This window comes from Ochotona princeps, chromosome 5 (assembly GCF_030435755.1).
Source record: "Ochotona princeps isolate mOchPri1 chromosome 5, mOchPri1.hap1, whole genome shotgun sequence".
Lineage (NCBI taxonomy): Eukaryota > Metazoa > Chordata > Mammalia > Lagomorpha > Ochotonidae > Ochotona > Ochotona princeps.
This window is the reverse complement of record NC_080836.1, coordinates 82,068,882-82,091,479: the sequence shown is the minus strand read 5'-3', so window position 1 is coordinate 82,091,479 and position 22,598 is coordinate 82,068,882. Positions and strand designations below refer to the sequence as shown.

General features: G+C 40.7%; 1 protein-coding gene across 11 annotated transcripts in view; it reads right to left on the bottom strand.

Moving 5' to 3' along the window:
- Positions 1–7,550: 7,550 nt before the first annotated feature.
- Positions 7,551–22,598, bottom strand: part of CREB1 (cAMP responsive element binding protein 1) — a 49,670-nt gene continuing 34,622 nt past the window's right edge. For 8 of the 11 annotated variants that reach the window (XM_058664913.1, XM_058664917.1, XM_058664914.1 and 5 more), the window contains 3 exons: positions 13,757–13,939; positions 11,490–11,640; positions 8,537–10,223 (listed from right to left, as the gene is read on the bottom strand). In XM_058664913.1, coding sequence (XP_058520896.1) covers positions 10,079–10,223; positions 11,490–11,640; positions 13,757–13,939 — 479 coding nt within the window. In that variant the 3' untranslated portion in view covers positions 8,537–10,078. Of the gene's footprint in view, positions 8,424–8,536; positions 10,224–11,489; positions 11,641–12,778; positions 12,844–13,756; positions 13,940–22,598 lie in introns of those variants that run through there. The other 3 variants (XR_009245496.1, XM_058664918.1, XM_036493232.2) reach the window with 3 other exon arrangements.

The following is a 22,598-nucleotide window of genomic DNA, read 5'->3' as shown; positions in this document are numbered from 1 at the left end:
ATCGGTGGGGGACTACATTCTAGCCCCACCTGGCCCTCTTCTCAGCCTGCTCATGTATGAACCCTTAGGTGCCTTGGTCTAGCCTGCCTTTCCCATACCCATTCTGGCACCCAGGAGCACCAGCAGGTGCTGGGGCTTAGCCTGATCTGGCGCACTTCCAAACCCAGTGCCTTGGTCAGCCTGGTCTACTCATAGCCCCAGCTCTCACACCTATCAGTGAAAACTAACCCAGCAGGGGAGCCCTCAAAATTCACCAACCAGGCCCGTTGCTTGGTGCTTCAACCCAGCCTACATGGCCCACCCAGTCTCAGTTCTTACTGGAGAGTATTTATGCCTAGCCCACCCAGATGTGGCCTACACCCTGTCCTGACTGTTGTGTGTGCTAATGTGTGTGTCAGCTTGGCCCAGCCTGGCCTGCCCCCAGACCTGGCCCACACAGGTGAGTTCTGTGGTCCAGCCTGGGTTGGCCTGTCACCATCTGCAGTTCTCTGCATAAACCAGCAGGTGCTGCAATTCCACAGAGGTGAATTCACAAGTTCCCTATGGAATCTGCCAACAGATTCAGATGCTGTGGCCCAGCCTGACATGGTCCACACTCTGCTCTGACATTCGCAGGTGGTTACTGTGGCCCAGCCCAGCCAGGCTTGCACCCCCTAGTCCCAGCTTTTCTGTGCACCAGCAGACAGCAGGTGATGCTATTCAGCCCAGCCAGGTCCTACATGGACAGGTGCCCTTTGGATTCCCTCCCTCTAAACCATTCTGTCTCAGCTCCCTTGCATATCTGTGATGCAGTGGCCAGATCTGAGAAGCCACCAGAAGTCATTCCTCCTGTCAGCATGCCCTCGGCCATTCCCACTTATGTTCCCAAACCCCCTTCCCTGGGCAATCTGCAGGCCCTGTCTGGGGGATGGGGTTGCATGATCTAGCCCAGCATTCCCCGCCTTCCCCACATACCTTTAACAAAAAAAAAGTAGAACAGAATAGGCAGTTATGCTGGCACACAGGTGTAGTTATTACAAATGTGGCATTAACCTGGCCCAGAATGCCTGCCAACCACTCACTGCTTTTCTCCCAGCAGCGTTACCACGTCCTCTGAGCATTCACACCGAATGTGGAATCTGGGTTGTCCTCAACTCTGGGTTGTACTTTAAAATCTGAGGATTTGACTGTTAACTCCAAGCTTCTTTTTATAACCAGGGAATGGTTATAATGTAATATTACTGGGAAAGATGGCATACTAAGACTCTGCCTTTGCTAACCAGTTATTCTGAGGTGAGAAAGGACAGCTAGATGAAGAAAGGAAAACCATATACCCGAAGAGCTGGTCTAAGACTGTCGCTTCCTAAAAACTCCAGAGCACACACTGTAAGGTTTGAAGAAAAATATCAACGTGATAAATAATCCCTTCCCAGTATCTTTCCCAGACATATACTAGCTCATATTTATCTATACTAACTCATATAACAGCTCAGTTTTAGAGCACCAGAGTTCACAAGAGGGCCCTGGCTAAATGAATCGTAATGTATTGTTACAAGGGGAAGTTTCCAAGCTGGTTTGCGTAGGGGGAGAGAAGACCCATTGCATTTATGTTAATGAACAGAATTTCATTAAAAAAAACTTCCCCCCAGCTGTTTGCATTTTTTTACTGTTTAAAGTGTATGTGGTATTTAAAAACTATAGTAAAATATTATAAAGAAAGTGAAAACTTAAGAATGGGAGAAGATATAAATTATAAGGGTCCAGTATACAGACTGTAAAAATCCTTTACAATCCAATAACAAAATAATTCAATTTAATAAATGAGCAGGGTCCAGCACAGCAGCCTGGTGGCTAAATCTTTACCTTGTATCTGCCAGGGTCCCCTATGGGTGCCGGTTCCTATCCCAGCTGCTCCACTTCCCAACCTGCTTGTTGCCTGGGAAAGTAGTCGAGGATGGTTCAAGGCCTTGGGACGCTGCTTTTGTGTGGGAGACCTGGAAGAAGCTCCAGGCTCCTGATCACCTCAGCTCTGGCTGTTGTGGCCACCTGAGGAGCAAACCAGTGAGTGAAGATTTTTCTATCTCCATTTTTCTCTATACTGGCCTTTACAATAATAAAATAAACCTTATGAGCAAAGGGCTTAAGCAGACTTATTTCCAAAGAATATACACAATGACCAACACATACAGGAAATATGTTCAAAATATTAGCCATCAGGGAAATGTAAGTCAAAGCTACAAGAGATCACTTTATGCCCATGAGAATGGCTATGGGTAAAAAGTGGTATTGTTGGAGACAAGAGAAACTGGCACCTTCGAACATCCATAGTGTGGCTTCCCAGAAAGTTATCCAGAAGTAACTATCACAATTCCAAACAGGGAACAGACTCAAATGAATACTTGAACATGAATATTTGTAGCAACACAAGTCACAACACACCAAAGTAGATGCAACACAGAGGACCAATGGCAGATGTCCCAGTCCGCACGTGTGGAGTTCTTACAATGAATGCACTGTTGGCAGTCAGCTATGAAGAGTGAATAGTGACACATGTTCCCAGCATGGATAAATCTTAGGAATATGAAAGTGAAGTCAGGAAAGTGGTACATAAACCCTGACACTTTAGAACAATGCACTGGTGGCTCTGATGAGTGGAGGTAGGAGAGGGACAGTACTGTGGAATTGGTACAGGGTTTTACTGGGAGTGAATATTTGTTAATAAAGGGGATGTGGTGACTACACAACACCAAATACACCAAACAACACTAAGTAACTTTAAAAGGTTAATTTTATTAACGGTACCTCAATTAAAAAGCAAAAGCACAAGCACAAATAGTACTGACTCCTAGAAACTACCTTTGCCCTCGAGATGAGGCTCTCATTAGAATTCTTAGCCTGTTTGGTTAGTGTGAAGATGTGGAGAAATGAAAGAATGCAACGAATAAGTACTGATTGAGGCGTTGTTTCCCTTGAGTAACTGACTGGGCAGTGGCACTGTCTGTGGGATGCATAAACCAGCTGACGGGAGAGTGCATTTGAGACAGACCTGCGACCACAATCTGAGTGGCAATGATGTCTAAACCTAGAATTTAGCAGCAGTCAGGGCAATACATGTGTAAAAATGCAGCATCTTGATGAAATTTATTTTAATGGGAAGTCATAGAGATGTTCTGTATGTTGGCTGATTTTGCAAATATTGTTCAATAGCGTGGGCTGGATCCAGCTAAAGCCAGGATTCTGGAAGTCAATTTGTATCTCCTATGTGGGTGGCAGAGACCAAAGTAGTCAGCCATCCCCTGCTGCCTTCCAGGGTACAAATTAGCAGGAAGCTGGAATTGGAAGCAGAGCTGGGCTTCAACCCAGACACTGACTTTTTGACATTTAACTGTTGTGCCAAATGCCTGCTCTGGAAAGGGACTTTTGTCACTTTAGTCCTCGCAAATTTGTCAAGTGACACAGAAGATACACTGTACTTTTGCTGAAGATCCAGGCATTTTGACATGACTACAGGGGTAACCAGTTACTAAATATTCTCAGCCTGATCCTGGCTTATTCCTGTTGTCCCCATGTATGTAATTTGCGTCAGCCCTTCAAGGAATCTCAAAAATTCGCAGTTAGACCATTCTTTGTAGAAGGAAGAAAAATGAAATTAATGCAATTCTTTCAACACAGTGGTTGGTATAGCAGATTTAATAAACTTGGCAATAAGAAAACATAGCACTTAGGGATAAACAACATCCTATAGGTGGGGATCTTCTTTGATTCCTATAACTTAAGCAGAGTAACCACACACCCTGTTTCTCCCTTGTTTTATGACATCTTGGAATTTCAGAATTCTAAGGAAACCTGAGAAGGCATGTTTTTATTGTTCAATGCAAAATTCATTCTATGCAGAGATAGCTGGTAATATGTCTCCACTAGCTATCTCAATAGAGAAGTATCTCCAACTCCTCAAATGGGCACTGTTGAATCTTACTGCAAAAGAAGTCTTGGGCTAAAAAGCAGGAATGCAGCAAAAATCAAGTAGCTGTAGATGGATTCCTGTTGAATTACAGTTCTGTTGCTGTACACGCATAAAATAAGCTCATGACACACCGCAGCATATTTCTGAACATTTAACAAAATGAATAAACCTAAGTCTAAGAAAATGACTTAATACAAAGGAAAAACGAAAATACAAAGAGATCCCCTTCCCAAAAAAGAGACTTAGAGTTTTAAAAAGCATGTTTATGTGACTGCACATAAATGTTTGTGTAAAAAGGGCATTATGACAGTTGATACCACAAAGATTACAGTAAGAAAAAGCACTTTATGACAATATTTCACAAATTCACAAGGATCACTGTAATATACAAAGCAACTGCTACCATTCTGAACACAAAGCAGCTAATATGTACATAGTGTTAATAAAATGCATTGTAATTCAGTACATTTTTTCTTTACACATAAAGCACAAGATTTAGGTTAAAAAAAAAAACCACAGGGATATTTCTAGAATAGGGAATTTTATTAGAAATGCATTCCCCTCACTATAGTTATGTATTTAGTATTCAAGTCCAATAGAAACATTGGCATTCAAAAAAAATCAATACCCTGTTTTGTGCTGATAGTTTAGGGGAAGGTACTCTTTACCCCAATCCTTAACATAACAAAACAAAAAATTCCTCAAAGCAGATACACCTTTCTAGGAATTTCCCTGATTATTTTGTGGTACATCTGGGCTAGAACGCATTTCTTCTGCAGGCATGGTTTTTTTGGGGGCGGGGGAGGTCACAACCGACATACTGACAAATCCATCACCGACAACTTTACTTGGAAAACCGCTAATAAGCACTCCTCTTTGCCATCCCTAACACATATGCACAGAAAAATGTTGACAGATCATTTCCCATTTTTAATAAAATTAATCTATTACATAACTTGGGAGTGGCATCTGGATAAAAATGCCTATAAAGCATTAACCAATTGTTTTAAACATAAGAAAATAAAACCTCCCAAACACAATGATAGGACATTTTCCTTGCCAACCAACATTAAAATCAGTATCTGCAGGGATTTTTCTTCCTTCCCTACTAAGTTTTAAACAATCTCATTTACTCACATCTCTGACAGGCTCCTCAGAACTTGGAAATGCTGTATTTGTATAGGCAAGTTAAATAATGCCAGTGTAAAGTAGGTGAAATTCCAATTCTCTATTATTTGACCCTTTTCAAAGACAGTTCCTAAAGATTGTTCATTTTTTTTCTTGCTGGTGAGAATAATTAAAATGTTCTCTTATTATACTCAGTTGAGACTTGGGTTCATCAAACCAGAATTCTGCAGACAGGTCAATATTTTCTCTGTGCTAAACAACTCTGCCTGTTTATATCAACTTGCTACACAGGCTTTATTCTATTGTTTTTTTTTTTTAATTATTTTTATTTTTTTAAAAAATAAATTTCAAGCTAAAACACCTGAAATATAATCCCTCCATTCAAACATTATCTGGTCCCTCTTAAAGTCTGTCTGCCCCCTGAGGACCCATACAAAGGCTTAAGCTACATTCACTATCAGTAAGAACTTATCATAGCAAATGAGACAGATGGAACTTCAGCACCCTGTTTGATTTGTTTGAAATTCTTCCATACTGACTCAGCTTCCTGATAAATTCAACCCCTCATGGATGAATGCCTCTCTTGGCCATTGATTCTAGAAAGTGAAGGAAACCAGTTCCTAGCACATCTAGTGACTATGCAGTCAACTTAAAAAAAAGTTAACATTAAAATTCTTTAAAACATATATGAGCCATCCAACAAATAATCTGGTTGTGCTTTGTACAAACTGAATGAACAAATTTATCTCACAACAATTTATCTACAGGTTTACTAACCACGTTCACTTCCCCCGCCTCACCAGAAATTACTAAGAAAATTTAGGCATTCCAAATGAAAATTTAGTAAATAACTTCTACATGTGATCTTCCTGAAACAATTAGTTGATTAAAAAATCCTTTACTACGTTGGACAATTAATGGATATTTTGGCATACTATTGACAGTGTTAATGCTGGGGTGAAGATACACTATCACTTAAAATTGAAGGTTAAGTATTAATTACTTGCATTTTTCCTTCAATCTTTATTCATGATGAAAAGGAGTAACATGTTTTCCTTTATACTTTTTTAAGGCTAGCTTTTAAATGCTAAATATTTTAATCAACAAAAGTTTCCATTTTAAAAAGTCACAAGATTTGAAGAGAGGTGAAAGACCAGAGTCAACTGCTAATCATCTGACAGTTTCTTAAGTTGCTAATACCCAAACTGGGTAGTTTTCAAAAGTGCAAGTTACATCAAACATTTACAAAGAACACAATGCAAATACAATTCAAATAAATATACAACTTTTGTATTAGGTCAATGGGAAACAAATAACAACAGTTTTCAGGGCTACAAAAGGCAGCAAAACAGAAAAAGCCTCTTTAAAGTAACTGCAAAGGCATGTAGCCACTGCTTCTGAAACCCACTTTAATTCAAAATCTCAACTTTCAGATATATTAGCTTTATTTAAATCTGCAAAATGAAGCAGCTTTTGATCTTCAAAATAAACACAATTTACATGACTATAACTGTGACCAGAGTTCAAAACTTGCTAAATATGGAAAGAAATCTAGATTGAAGTTGTTTCAAGTGAAAGCATCCTGGTTTATACATATCTGCATTCTCCTAAGCCTTTGTATGACTCCACGTCACTAACAGTCAAAACCTGTATGGAGCAGCCCCGAGACACTACGGCAGCTGGATGACTTCGGACTGGGCAGCCTGACAGGGTGGTTTTGTGCTTCCAGATACTAGCACTGCTGCTGACCCACCATCCAAACATGTTTTCTGACAAAATCCCTGCTCAAATAAAACACCGTAATTCCTCCCCCAGGATGATTTTTTGAAAAGAATCAATAGTTCCTTAAAACAAAACTGTTTTCAAAATGTTCTTATCACTGTTATAGCTGCCAGAGACAAAGCATGACATGAAATACTTTCTTTTTAGTGTGGGGTTGGGGGAGGGGGCCTCAAGTGGATAGCAACCTGCTCAGAAGTATCAAGCCAAAGGAAATAAAATACTTGGAAGAAAATTCGAAGATAAGAAAAATCAATCATGAGTGCTGGAATAATGCAGTCATAGAAACTATCAGAAGGGATGCAATAGAATACACAAAAATGTAAAATTTCATCTGACCTCAATATACTATAATACTCAGCATTCCTGACTTAAGAGCTCTCAGAGCTTTAGATTATATACTGTATGTATATATATATGTATATATATTTACATTTATTTTACAAATGCCATTTCCCCACCCCTTTCCCCAAGAATATCTAAATGATGAACAGAGCACCTAATGACATTATGGTTGCCAATATGGTACTTGAGTTTGAAAAAGAATGAACTTAAAAAATTGTATATGACATTTTAAAAATGTGAACACATTGAATCTAGCCCTTTCTAAACCACTTTTCAGTTTAACACTATCAAAGCTTGAAAACTTCAGAAGAGTAATATATCAAAAATAAACCCCTCCCCATTTCACTTTTATTAGAGTTAATCTGTCCTATAGATAAAAGTGCCATACGGCCCTATATTTGCAAAGTGAGCACTACCAAACTTGCTATTTTCTAGGCAAATCAGTAGCATATATACAGATTCCTATGATGGCATTTTCATTCCCTTTTGGCCAATATGAAGAGACAAACATGGCCACATATATTCTTGGCTACAAGATTTTTTTTTAAATTATGTCATTTTCTTAGTAAAGATTCTCAAAATTTCAAGCTTAAAAACACACCCCCTTCCTTGTATAAAAAAAAAGCTTGCACAAAAAGAGCCTTGATTTCTGTCTGTGTACACTGAAATTTTCAAGTCTCTCCAAGGGTCTATAACATGTTTAGCAACAGAATATATTTCACTTCTTATCTTACCAGTAAGTCAAAACTTCAAATCAGCAGCCACCCTCCAGGACCTGGTCTTTCTAAAATCCACCCACCTAATATGGATGTGATTGCCTTGATTGGTCAGGGACCCAGAGGACCACCAAGTTCCTAATTGAGTAGAAACCCTCAACTTTTGAAAAGCAGGTAACTTTCAAGAATACAACTTGTGAGATCCCAGGCGATTTTTCATTGATAATGCTTATAACATTCAAAATGATCAATTTGACTTCTCAACTCAATTAAAAAATCCAGTCTGTGAACAGATCTGTGTTTCTGCTTAGTTTCTGTAACACCGAGTTTAGAAAATCACATATCTATGTTGCTTTACAATTTTTGCACTATAACTTTCGCCTTTAGCTCAGCAGGACAAACATCAAACTTTAGTTGTTTGAAAGCCTTCTTGAGAATCTGGTGAATTTTCCAAATAAAAGATTACATCACTCAATTCTTAGAATGATGCTCCTTCATAAATTTTGTTCATCCTTGAAAAAAGACAACGGTTTGTTACAAACAACAGTACACCATTTACACACATAAAAAAATTATAATGGATCCAATAAGTATGACTTGTACTTGCTTTTGTTTAAAAAAAAAAAAAAAGAAAACCTAAACTTTCTTAAATAACCCATGACTAAACAGAACACATAATTTTGTAACTTTTTTAAAAAAAAGTAATTTCCTTCTCAAATGAGAAATTATAATCTAACATTAATTACATCAGGCTCCAATCTTTAAAAGGGTAATGACTACATTTACCAGTCTTATGAATGAATAATTAGCAGTTAACAGTGACACTGAAAATAAAGTATGACACACACAGACTGTAACAGTCAGGAGTTCAAACAGGCGACCCCTTTGTAAAACAACAAAGGCTAGACAGCATTTTAGAAAGCTAAAGTATAACTATTCTTTTTAGAATATAACACAACAAAAAACATTTCTGCAAGAATGAGGATCCAAATATTACAGGATATCAGACATTCAAATGTGTCTTAAGAATATTACTTTCCTTGAGTACATCAAACCCTACTCTCATTTACAAAACTCACTAGATTGTTAAAAGTATGTTAATATGGAAAAGATTTAAAATTGCTATTTTTCTATTACACAGCATTTCATAAACAAATATATCACTTTGCTTTATTTAACATTCTCAAGGCTATCCCGTTGGTGGTTTACTGTAAGTGCAAAGGGGAACTGTAAATTAGAAATGTAATTTTAAGTAAATAACTGACAATATAAATATATTTGAAGGTGAGGACAGAAACATTTATTTAAAAGCCTTGTTATGTAACTGAAGGGGTTTGTTTACTAATTGGCATCCTTTTACTAAGACTCTAGTGCTAACTAAAATAAAATTTGTATTTTTATTTCCTTTGATTTAATTCAAAAACCATGCTTTTTCATTTGGTTGGTTACTTCTTTTAATGTATTCAAAAATGTTGAACACATACAGAACTGAGTTAAGAAGCAACAACTGCCCTGTGGAAGAGCTGGAGAAAAGACATTGTTCTACGAAACTAAGGACAATTTTTCAGTATTGCAGAGAAGAATGTACACAGAAAGCATCCCAAATCCATTCTTAACTTCTTACACACCATCCTAACATTTCTTTTTTAGAGGGTGTATCTCCTAACCATTTTACATAATTCACAATGAAAATGTGGAAACGTCAATTTGGCAATCAATCAACACTTCTTCATTGCACCTTACTTACTTTACGCATGCGGCCCACACGTTACGTCAGCTCAAGAGGCTGGGGTAATTCTGTCCCTAAGGCAATCAAGGAGCTCAGCACAAACCTTGAAATCATTTTTAAAAAGATTTTCTTTTTCTCATTTCCCCCATCAATTTACAAGTAAACCAATCATTACTTCTTGAGGAGGGCAGGGCTGAAAAGCAGAAGTCTCTTCATGATTCCTGGTGCTGACAGTTTCTGGAGGGGAGAAGTGGAGGCAGGTATTGGAACATTCACAGTTTAACGCAAAAGCACAAATGAAATTCTGTAGTTGCTTCCAGGCAGTTTTGCGCATAGAAAAAAAAGAAATGTTTAGAAAATAAAATGTTTATTTTGTCTTTCTGGTTGAGGCCAATCCAGTCCATTTTCCACCTTAACGGTGAAAATTTAAATCCCAAATTAATCTGATTTGTGGCAGTAAAGGTCCTTAAGTGCTTTTAGCTCCTCAATCAGTGTCTTGTTTTGGTTTTCAAGCACTGCCACTCTGTTTTCTAAACATTTCACATATTCTTTCTTCTTCCTGCGACACTCTCGTGCTGCTTCCCTATAAGAAAATAAAAATGAACAGGAAAAATTATAGAAATTATTTTGAGACTATTTATTTTGGATTAGAACAATTCTTTCATAGAAAAAAAATAGCTCAAAGCAACACATATGATAATATATAACAGGCATTTAAAAATACATACAAAATTATGACTGGAAAATTATCTCTTAGTATATTTTAATATAGCTGACTGATAAACACATGAAAATATTCTGCATCATAGTTACAAAATTTGAATTCAACCTACACTAGTAAGGTAACAGTAATATTAACTTACAGTGAAAAAAAGCTGTTTAAACAAAAATTTCTATATACTTATCATTTCGGAGCATTAAAAAAATTTAACATGTCTTCTCAATGCTTGGCAAAAGAATGAAGAAAAGGGGCCATATGAGCATTTAGCCAAAGCCAAAACCCCGGGTAAAATGACTGGGTGCAGTATCATATGGCAGTACTGGGTCTGACCCCACCTCTGCCCAGACTGCAGCTCTCTGTGCCTGCAGACCTTGTGGGGGGTGGTGATGTGGACCGGAGCTCCTTCATTATCTCTCTCAAATAATAACAAATAATGCCATAACAGACCACCTCACAACCATCAGGATGACTGCTTTCAGAAAACAACAGTAATAACCATGACCTATTACCACTATGAGAAAATACCAATGGGTAAGTACCAGAAGAAAAGAACTCTTTACTGTCGTGGGTGTTTAAAATAAGCTCCTATCAAACAGTATGGGCGGCGGGGGGTTAAAAACTCATACGTGAAAACCACCAACATGCTTTATCAATGGATAAAAACAATTTACACACAGAGCCCAGCATGGTAGCCTAGTGGCTTAAACCCTCACCTTGCATGCCCCGGGATCCCATATGGGCGCCGGTTCTAATCCCGGCAGCCCTGCTTCCCATCCAGCTCCCTGCTTGTGGCCTGGGAAAGCAGTTGAGGATAGCTCAAAGCTTTGGGACCCTGCTCCCGCGCAGCAGACCTGGCAGAAGTTCCTGACTCCTGGCTTTGGCTGGGCTCAGCTCTGGCTGTTGTGTCACTGGGGGAGTGAACCACTACACGGATCTTTCCTCTCCGTCTCTCCTTCTCTCTGAATATCTCACTTTCCAATAAAAATAAGTAAACCTTAAATTTTTTTTTTACTCAGGAAATACATAATTATTCAGCTTTAAAGAAGAAAAATATCAATGTATACACATACCCAGCAGAATTTGAGGAGGTTCTGACTCACAGCAAATAAGTAAATAAAACATATGTACCTGTTCTTCATCAGACGGACCTCTCTCTTTCGTGCTGCTTCTTCAGCAGGCTGTGTAGGAAGTGCCGGGGAGGAAGCCATAACAACTCCAGGGGCAATGGTACTAGTGGGTGCTGTGCGAATTTGGTATGTCTGTACATCTCCAGAGGCAGCTGAAGAGAACAGTGAGCAAGATCTAAGACATGGAAGCACCATGATCTGGTTCAATCACATGTGTCAATCATTGGTCAAAGCACACTTTTTGGATTAAAAGAAAATTAAGAAAACAGATGATTCTGGCTAAAATGTTGAAAGAAAAAAAAAAATCAACTCTGAGTCATTACTGAAAAGTAATTCCCAACTTAATGTATTTATTAGTCTAGACACTGGGGTGAAAGGCATCTTATCTATGTCTTTGGGTCTCACATTTCACTTTGATGGAATGCACTTGTACTCCATTGTTAACATGCTTACCAACCTTTAAATCTAACAGAGAAGTAGGGCACAGCTTGGATGATCTTTCTAGATACAATATAGTCCTCAATGTTGGCTTTGGATTTCGGTAAATTCACATTAAAAAATTTCAAGCAGGGCCCGGAGGCGTGGCCTAGTGGCTAAAGTCCTCGCCTTGAAGGCCCCGGGATCCCATATGGGCGCCGGTTCTAATCCCGGCAGCTCCACTTCCCATCCAGCTCCCTGCTTGTGGCCTGGGAAAGCAGTTGAGGACAGCCCAATGCATTGGGACACTGCACCCGCGTGGGAGACCTGGAGGAGGTTCCTGGTTCCCGGCATCGGATCGGCGCGCACCGGCCTGTTGCGGCTCACTTGGGGAGTGAATCATCGGATGGAAGATCTTCCTCTCTGTCTCTCCTCCTCTCTGTATATCTGACTTTGTAATAAAAATAAATAAATCTTTAAAAAAAAAATTTCAAGCAGATTCTTGCATGACAAAGGACCATTTTTTCAAATAACGAAACAGAAAAGAAAATATAGTACAATGGTCAACTACTGTAAATTTCTAATTAAAACAAAATTGAAATTATGAAGTAAAGCACTTGAGGTCAATTACAGTATTATGATAATGCTTAAATAAACTCTAGGTTTATTTTTCTAAGTGGTTCAACATTTGTGACAAGAAATATAATTGCTATTTGGCAAAGTGTTTCCAGAAACAGGTTAATATGCTCTCCTAAGAACTCTAATATTATCTGAGAGAATCTGAAGGTCTTCATGAAATAATCCATATTAGTTTTTAATATCAATTAAAATGGGTAGTTTGAGTGGGAAAGACTTATATACTAAACATGTTACCATCTTCAAACTGACGTTCAGAATTCAAATTCACTGACATCCTGTGCTTTACAATTTTTGAGTACCTGCATGTAAAGTGAAAAGGGGTTTTATTCCTATTAATAAGCAAAGTAGTATCTTTTCAAATATTATTTGTTTAGTATAAGAATATATTCTGTAAGTACATTAGGACCCTGACTGATGTTTGGAATTTTTCAAGAACTATTCATGGTGAAGGGACATAACTGTCAGTATTTAACAGAGGCAAAATGGATTACTACTCAAAGTATTTTCAAAACCAATTTATTATTTTTGTCAATATGCAAATTCCTCATCTGGCATTAAATATATTCTTAAATATTCAAATGAACTCAAAGAAAACAGGTCAACTTCTATCTATGGATTTCTGAAATAAATAGAAGAAAACAAAAATACTCTAAAAATAAAAAACATGGGGCAAGCACTGTGGTAGAGCAGGAAATGCACTGACTGGGACTCCTACATCCCGTATCAAAGTATCACCACTATGCTTCCAATCCAGCTTCCCGTTAATACATCCTAGAGGGGAGAGGGGGCCAGAAGATGGCTGAAGTACAGGAGACCCAGATGGAGTCTGCATTCAGGAAGATTTGCCTCTACTTTTCAGATAAATGAAAAACAAACAAACAAACAAACAAACAAAAAAAACAAAAAAAAAAACTTCAGTAGATTCATGCAGTTAGATATGAAATTTCTTTCTTAAAGTTGGATTTTATTGTTTTTCCTACTGTTAATTTTAAAGATGTTGAAAACAGATATCTTACTTTAAAAACTAAACACAGCTGTTTTTATGCCATGACATTTAGTCCAATAGGAAAAATGGTAGAGTTTATGAAAAATGTAGTCTGTACTGAAGAAAATTAAGTACAGTTTAATGTTTTGCAATATGATACTTACTTTTTCCTGAGTTACACAATTTTAACAGTCCAAAGCCTTCACCACAGTTCTGAATTTCCTTACCTTGAACCACAACTTGGTTGCTGGGCACTAAGATCTGTTGTCCATCTGTGGTCTGTGCATACTGTAGAATGGTAGTACCCGGCTGAGTGGCAGCTGCATTGGTCATAGTTAATGTCTGCAGGCCCTGTACCCCATCGGTACCATTGTTAGCCAGTTGTATTGCTCCTCCCTGGGTAATGGCAACTAAAACCCAATAGATTTTACTGTTACAAGTTTAATTAACACCACACAACTTGTAAAACACACTAAACTCAATGTAGACTATTTTATTTTATAAGACACAATATAGGAGAAATTATTACACTAAATATCAATTTTGGATGTTCAAGTAACTTGGTGCTCAGAAACCCACATTCACATTTTAAAACATAAATGCACTCTATGAGCTATGTTATAATAATTGAAAGTAAAAAAATGCTTAACAATTAAACACACCAGATCAATGGGAAAAGGTTATTTCTTTTGAAGTTATTTGTTTCTGTGGAAGTTCCATTACACTTTCCCTTACTCTATCATTAATGACTTAACTAAAAATTTGTAAAAAAAATTCACATTATTCAACTTTATAACAAATTTTTGAAGAGCCCCTGATATCTTCAATAAATTGTATAAATTTATTGAGGTTTTAAAAAATGGATTTTGTTACACTATTTTAATGTACTGTAGATATGAATCATTTTTTAAAGATTTATTTATTTTTATTGGAAAGGCAGATTTACAAAGAGGAGAAACAAAGATCTTCCATCTGCTGGTTCACTCCCTAAGTGGCCTCAATGGGAACAGCTGAGCTGATCTGAAGCCAGGAGCTTCTACTGGGTCTTCCACATAGGTCCCCAAGGCTTCATGTCATCTGCTGCTGCTTTTCCAGGCCACAAGCAGGGAGGATGATGGAAAGTGGAGCAGCTGGGACATGAACCAGTGCCCATATGGGATCCCAGCACATGCCAGCTGAGGATTTGCTACTAAGCCATCCATCCTGCTGGGCCCAATGAAAGGTTGTTTTAAAGTGCAACTAGTCAAGCAGTTCAAGTAATTGTATTCATGCTCTAGTTCTTCAAGAAAAACTCCATTCAATGAAGCAACTAAAACAGCCAAAAGGGGGCTGGCACCATTATACAGCAGAGTAAGCTCCTGTCCGTGATGGTAGCAACCCCTCTGAGTACAGCTTGAAGCCTTGGCCACACTACTCCCCATGCAGCTCTCTGCTAATGTACCTGTAAAGGCAGTGGAAGACAGTCCAAATAAAGGTCTGCCACCAATGTGGGAGACCTTTTAGTCACTGGCTTCAGCGTGGCCCTGGCCTGGCCATTATAGCCATTTAGAGAGTAAACCAGAAAATGGAACATTCCTGTCTCTCTTTCTAACTCTGCGTCTCAAATCAATCAATCCTTGGTTATCGCAGAATACCTCACAGAGTTTCAAAGCTGCCACCCACAGAGCTGGCTTCCTACTGGGTGCCAGTTTGAGTCCCAAATGCTGTACTTCTGATCCAGCTCCTGAAAAGGCAGCAGAAGATAGTCCAAGTCCTGGAGTCCATGCTCCCAGGTGGGAGACGTGGATGAAGCTCCTGGCTCTGACCTGTCCTAGCTGTGGCTGCTGTCACCTTTTAGGCAGCAAACCAGTGAACAGATGGCCTCTTCTCTCTTTGTCTATGTCTCTGCATCTCCCTCTCTGAAACTGTCTTTCAAATAAATAATAAATTAAAAAAAACCCTCAGATTAAAAATCAGTATTTAGCAAAAACAAGGTATTTACTTTTCTAAGTTATATATTCAAGCATTCACATGTAAGATGCTGCTTATTTACCAATTAACTGCCCTTGCCACTCACATGTTACAAAGTAACTCAATCAACTTTTGCTTTTACCATAACTGTTTTCCTTTACCAAAAATGGAAATAAAATGTATGCAATAGCACATCACATGGAAAAAGGAAATGCACAATTAATAGACAAAGCAATCCTTTTAGATATGAGCAGTGAGATACATGGCTGGGTAGACCTTCTCAAGGTAAATCTTCCTGTTAGCAGTCCAGTTTTCCAGAAGAGTGAAGGGACCACCCGCCTGCATCCCTTGCAATACTACAAGTAAAACTACATAATGGGGTTATGAGTAAAGAAAAAATGTAAGAATTTCAACATGTCTAACACAAGTATACCATTGTTTATTAAAACAAATTTGGTTTGGGATCAATTATCGGTAACCTCTGGAAAGCTATTAAACCCTGAGTCATCTGGACATAAAAAACTAATTATCCACAGTTTAATTAAGACATAAGAAGAGATAATGGCAATGATTCAACTAGATTAGTAAAATGATAATTAATGTTAGAATTAAGATACTGGTATGTAAATCTATCAATTTAAGCTATTTCCTTAAATTTTACTTAGGTGAGGGGAAAAATGCATAAGAATTATTCTAAGATTAATCTTGTAAGATTTCTTGGAAGTTTTAGAAGGCTAACACCTTTTAAAAAAGAGTGTTAATTATTTTCATTGGGAAGTCAGAATTACAGAAAGAAAGATCTTCCACCTACCTGTTCACTCCCCAAGAGGCTGCAATGGCTGAAGCTGAGCTGATCCAAAGCCAGGAACCAGAAGCTTCTTCTGGGTCTTCTACGTCCCAAGGCTTTGGGCAATCCTCTACTGCTTTCCTAGGTCACAAGCAGGGAGCTAGAAGGGAAGTGGAGTAGCCAGGATACAAACCGGTGCCCATACGGGATCCCAGGTGTGCAGGGAGAGGACTTTAGTCACTATGCTGGTGTGCTGGGCTCCAGGTCAACACTATTAAGCAACAATTTTCTATACAGTGTTAATAAGCAAATTCCACAGTATTTAACACTGTGGTTTTTTCCCTTTGGCTACACAGTAATGAACAAAAGGTGGGAAGAAGGAAGAAGATAACAAGAAAAATTGGACACTGGTCCAAGTTCCAGTACTAATCTATTACTAATTTGGTTGTTTCTTCCATAAAAACGCCTGGCTCTGGCTACTAAGAACAATGGTTATAAACTGTACGAAGTACAGTTATGAAAATATTTTAGGAACCATGAATGCACCCAATCTCCTCTGAAAATATTTTAGGGCTTTTTGTATGATGGCTCAATTGGATAATCCTTCCATTGCAAGCACCGGGATCCCGTGTGCGAATAGGTTTGTGTTCCAGCTGCTCACTTCTCATCCAACTCCCTGCTTGTGGTCTGGAAAAGTAGTTGAGGATGGCCCAAAGGGACCATGCACCTGTGTGGGAGACCCAGAAGCAGCTCCTGATCAGCTCGGCTTCGGCCATCGCAGCCACTTGAGGAATGTACCAGATCTTTTTTCTCTGTCCCACCTTCTCTCTGTAAATCTGGCTGGTTTTCAAACAAAACAAAACAAAAACCAAATTCACTGAAATAAAAATACGAAGAAAAAGCTAACTGATTTGTCTCAGGGTATAGATATAATTCTATCTGATAATCAAGATCAAGTGAAGATTTTATGAGATTCTGAGTAGCCAGAATAAACAAAAGAAAATCATGAGCCATAGTTTTAGTGATCCAAAGTATCACAAATACATGTGCATTTTCCTAAGAATAGAATCTCCAACAAGTTTCTTATCAGGAAGAACATGAATTAAAAAAGATCTAATTTATATCAGGAATGCAAACTGGTGCAGCTATTTGGAAGGGCAACAGAACAACATATTCCTTGATACAACACCATTCTCAGGCTGCTTCCCACTGAGACATGAGTATCTTTATGAGGGCTCTTCCCAAAGTTTATGGAAGAAGCAACCGAAAGTTTTCATCTTATTGTGAAAAAAAATATATATATATTTTCAATGAACTTTTGTTAAGTCCCTCATTTATGTCTATGTATATAAATGACATAGGGTAAAAAAACAAAAAACATGAAAACATTAAGTAGAATGAAAAAGAATGGAGCAATTATATATCATTCCTACTACTAAAGAGTGAAGATAAGGATTAGTACTTTTTACTAATTATAAAACTTTGACAAACATATTAACTTTTAAAATTATTTATGGCAGGCAGAAAAAGAGATCTTCCATCTGCTGGTTTACTCCTCAGATGTCCATAACTGCTGGAGTGGCAGCTGAGCCAGGCTGAAGCCGGAGGCCAGAGCTCCACCCAGGAAACAGGGACCCAAATATCCAACAACACTTCATGCCTGCAAGGATGTATGCATTCAAGCAAGCTGGACTGGAAGCAGAGGTGAGAATTCAACCCAAGTATTTTCATAAGGGATGTTGGTGTTCCAAGTGGCAGCTTATCATCCACATTAGAACATACATCATTGTATGTATTTATAAATTAAGAAATATATAAATGTCCCTATATGTATTCATCATGTTGCTTCTAAATCAAAAGAACACAGATGAGTTCATTAAAGCTGCAGACGAGTATTCAAAGACAAGGGACAAAGATAACAAAAGTTCAAAGATCTCTAAGTATTTTTCTCTTAAAAGTACAGATATTGGGCCTGGTGTGATGGCCTAGCAGCTAACATCTTTGCCTTGAATGGGCTGGGATCCCATATGGGTGCCAGTTCTAATCCCAGCTATTCCACTTCCCATCCACCTCCCTGCTTGTGGCCTGGGAAGCAGTTGAGAACGGGCCAAAGCCTTGGGACCCTGCACCCACGTGGGAGATCCTGGCCTCTGGTTTTGGATCAGCTGAGCTCTGGCCGTTGTAGCCATTTGGGGAGTGACTCAATGAACCAAAGATCTTCCTCCTCTCGATCTTTCCTGCTCTCTGTGCATCTGCCTTTTCAATAAAAATAAATCTTAAAAACCTGGGGAGTGAACAAGCAGATGGGAAATCTTTCTCTGTCCCTACTCTCTGTGACTCTGCCTTCCCAATAAAATAATAATAAAAAAATAAATAAGCCTTCACTAAAAAAAAAAGTGCATGCTTTCCAGTTCAAGCAAAAATAAGATTCTAACAGTAGGGCCCGGCGGCGTGGCCTAGCGGCTTAAGTCCTCGCCTTCAATGCCCCGGGATCCCATATGGGCACCGGTTCTAATCCCAGCAGCTCCACTTCCCATCCAGCTCCCTGCTTGTGGTCTGGGAAAGCAGTCAAGGATGGCCCAAAGCCTTGGGACCCTGCACCCGCGTGGGAGACCCGGAAGAGGTTCCAGGTTCCCGGCATCGGATTGGTGCGCACAGGCCCGTTGCGGCTCACTTGGGGAGTGAAACAGCGGATGGAAGATCTTCCTGTCTGTCTCTCCTCCTCTGTGTATATCCGGCTTTCCAATAATAATAAATCTTTAAAAAAAAAAAAAAAAGAATCTAACAGTAAACACTGCAAATTATGGTCCAAGGGTCTGGTTCCTGCCTCCTGGCTCACTATGGCTCAGCCCAGGCTTTTGTGGGCATTTGGGGGAATGACCCTGTAGATACAAGATCTTTCCACTGCTTCCTCTCTTTCAAATCAATCAACCAAATCTTAAAAATAACAGAGAATGCCCACGCTGTAGGCAATCTCCTGTGTAGTCTTGTATCTAAGCAAGATACAAGTGTATTTTATTAGCAAGTGTTCCACTGATGATAAAAAAAGCACACAATAGCTGGCAGATATTCTGGGCCTGGTTAATGCCGACTCTGTGTTAACTATACCACTGTGGCAGTATAACTACTTATTCTTTTAATCTTTTTTTAAGACCTGGGGGTGGGGCGGGTTGGGGTATAGCCCGCAGTGCCATCAGGTGCTCACCAGCTGGGACCACCCAGAAGCCATGGCTGCAACCATGACAGAATGTGTGTGTGTGGGTGAGAGGAGCGGGTGGAGCACTACTAGGGGCTGAGACACTGAGGAAGGGCTGGAATGGAATGGGGTCTGGATATATATAAAATGATTTCTGGGGGCCTCCACAGAGCAGGCAATTTGAAGAGCTGAGATGCTGGATTAGGAGGGAGAATGTAGAGGACCTCCCTGGGTCAGGCCAAAGCGCCTGCCTACACAGGGCACTGCAGTGCTTGCGAGAGCCCTGTTTGGGAGTGGATCTGGTAGGGGCTGTTGGAGGGTTACTCCAACTAGACTGCAGCACCTACCAACTCACGGAAGAATCGGGTGTGAGGTGGGCCTGGCAGGGGATCTTTGTGGACATTGCTGCTAGGCTGCAGTACCTACCAGCACGACTCAGAACTGTGGCTAGGGGAGAGCATAGGAGTACTAGGAACCGACCAGAAGCTACACTCATTGGTATATGAGTCGGCTGGTCCAGAGGGGAGCAGACTGAGCCTGCCACTGCACTAGCTGGCACATCTGAGAGCAGGGTCTGAAGACCTCCCAGCTGCTTCTTAGGGAGCTCCCCAACCATTGCGCTTGAGCTCTGACCTAATCACATTGACATTCTGGAGCACATGTGGAAGGACAAGACTGCTGCAGTTGCTGAGACTGCAGCACCTGCCGGTTTACAGGTAGAATTGGGGGCAGTGATGAGCCATGCCAGGCTGCAGTACCCGCTGGCACATCCAAGAGCCAGGACTGAGGGTGTATCATGCCAAGCAGGGCCACCGCCCCAGCTGACACATGTGAGATCTTGGGGGTAACTACCCTGTAGGCCACCTGCTAGTGAGAGCTGAGACTGCGGGTGGGCCACGCCAGGCTAGGGTGACGTACCTGTCGGCAGTGTGTTAATACTCAGGGTTGGTTATGGGCGTAGCAGTAAAGCTCCAACTGGCTGCAGCTCCAACTGGTGAGTGCAAAAGCTCAGACTATGGGCTAACCAGGCTGGGCAAGGCTGCTGCATCTGTCAGCATGTGTGTGGGCTGGGTTTCGGGTCAGGTAAGAGGGGGCTAGGCTGTAATACCTATTGGTAAGAATCAGAATGGGTGTGGGACAGCAGTGCTGGGCCGCAGTACCTGCCAGAGAGTGCCAGAATTGGGGGCTGGTCATATCATTCTGGATATACACCCACTGGCACATGTTGCTGGGAACGAAGCTGGTAGGGGGACTTGGAAAACTCCCCTGCTAGGCCACAGCTCCTGCTGGTGACTACGAGCTGGGAGCAGAGCAGACCAGACCAGAATGCAGCACCCATTGCCATACATGTGAGCTAGATCTGAGGGTGGGCTAGGTTGAGTCAGTCCACAGCACACACTGGCGTAAATGAGAGCCAGGACGGGCTGGACTGCAGCATCTGCCAGTTCATTTGAGGGCTAGGCTGTTGCACCAGCCTGTGAGAGCTGGGAATGGGTACAGGCTGGTCATAGTTAGTCTATCTCAGACTGGGCCACATTACCTGCTGGCACACACAAGACTCAGAACTGGGAGTAGGCTTGGTAAGGGAAATTTGGGTACTCTGGGTTGTTGGGCTGCTGCTTCGATTGGTGAGCGTCACAGCTGGGACTGGGGGTGGCTGGGCTGGGAGTGGGCCAAGGTGGGCTAGACGGCAGCACCCGCTGTTGTGTAAGAGAGACACCAGCACTAGGTTTAAGTCATGTTAGGCTGGTCCCTAATCTTGGCAGGCAAAAAATCCAGGGCTGGGAACATGCCTCACAGGAGAATTGTGGGCATTCCCTTGCTAGGCTGCACCCATTGGTGAGCACAAAAACCAGGCAAGGGGGCAGGTCAGGCTGGACAAGCCACCGGCATATATTGGTATATATGAGGGCTGGGTCTGGGGGCAGGGAGGGCTGAGCTAAGCTGCAGCACCCACAGGCGTGCATGAGATCTGGATGAGAAATGGTCGGGGGGGCGGGCCTGTTGGAGGTTTTTGGGGGTTACCCTGATTAAGCCACTGCACCTGCTGGTGTGAGAACTGGGTCTGCAGGGGGCTGGATGGATTGGGGCATAGCACCTGTTGATTCACTTGAGATATGGGGATGGGGTAGAACTGACCAGGCAGCTGCATCCACCAGTATGCACACTGGCTGGTGCAGGTCAAAGACTGCACCTGACCCTGCACTGGCTGACATACATTAAAGAGTCAAATCTGGGGCCTGACACAGTAGCCTAGTGGCTGAGGGCCTTGCCTTGCAAGCACCTGCATCCCATATGGTTCTAATCCCAGTGACCCCACTTCCCATTCACTGCCCTGCTTGTTGTATGGGAATGCAGTCAAGGACAGCCCAAAGCCTTGGGACCCTGTACCCGTGTGGGAGACCCAGAGGGAGTTCCTGGCTCCAGGGTTTGGATCAGCTCAGTTCTAGCCATTGAGGCCACATGGGGAATGAACCTGCAGATGGAAGGTCTTTTCTCTGCGTTTCCTTCTCTCTGTATATCTGCCTTTCTAACAAAAGGCACTGGTTTGTGTCCTGGCTGTTCCATTTCCCATCGGGCTCCCTGCTTGTGACCTAGCAAAGCAGTAGAGGATAATCCAAAATCTTGGGACCCCCGTACCTACATGGGAGACCTGGAGGAGGCTTCTGGCTCCTGGCTTTGAACTGGCTCAGCTCTGGCCATTGTGGTCAACTGGGGAATGAAATAGCGGATGGAAGATCTTTCTGTCTCTCCTCTTTGTAAATCTGCCTTTCCAACAAAAACAAATACAACTAAAAAAAAAAAAAAAAAAAAAAAAAAAGCCTTCAAGTTTTACCAGTAACATCAGCTTTGGGTTTCTGTTTTTAATAACTTCGAATGTAAATTAGAATTACACAAACCAACATTGGGCTGAAATTAAAAATCTTGTAATATAGAGGTCAAAATTTTAAAGTATTTTTGATATGGTCATCACTAGGCACTAGAAAATTAGTGCACAAAGAAATTTCAATGTGCACATTTAATTTATAATTAAGATGGGGGACTATATAATGGGCGCCACTAGGTTCAATGTCAATGATTTGAGAAGTAAACCAGGGAAACACGTGAAAACAGTAACATTTACATAAATGGCTCT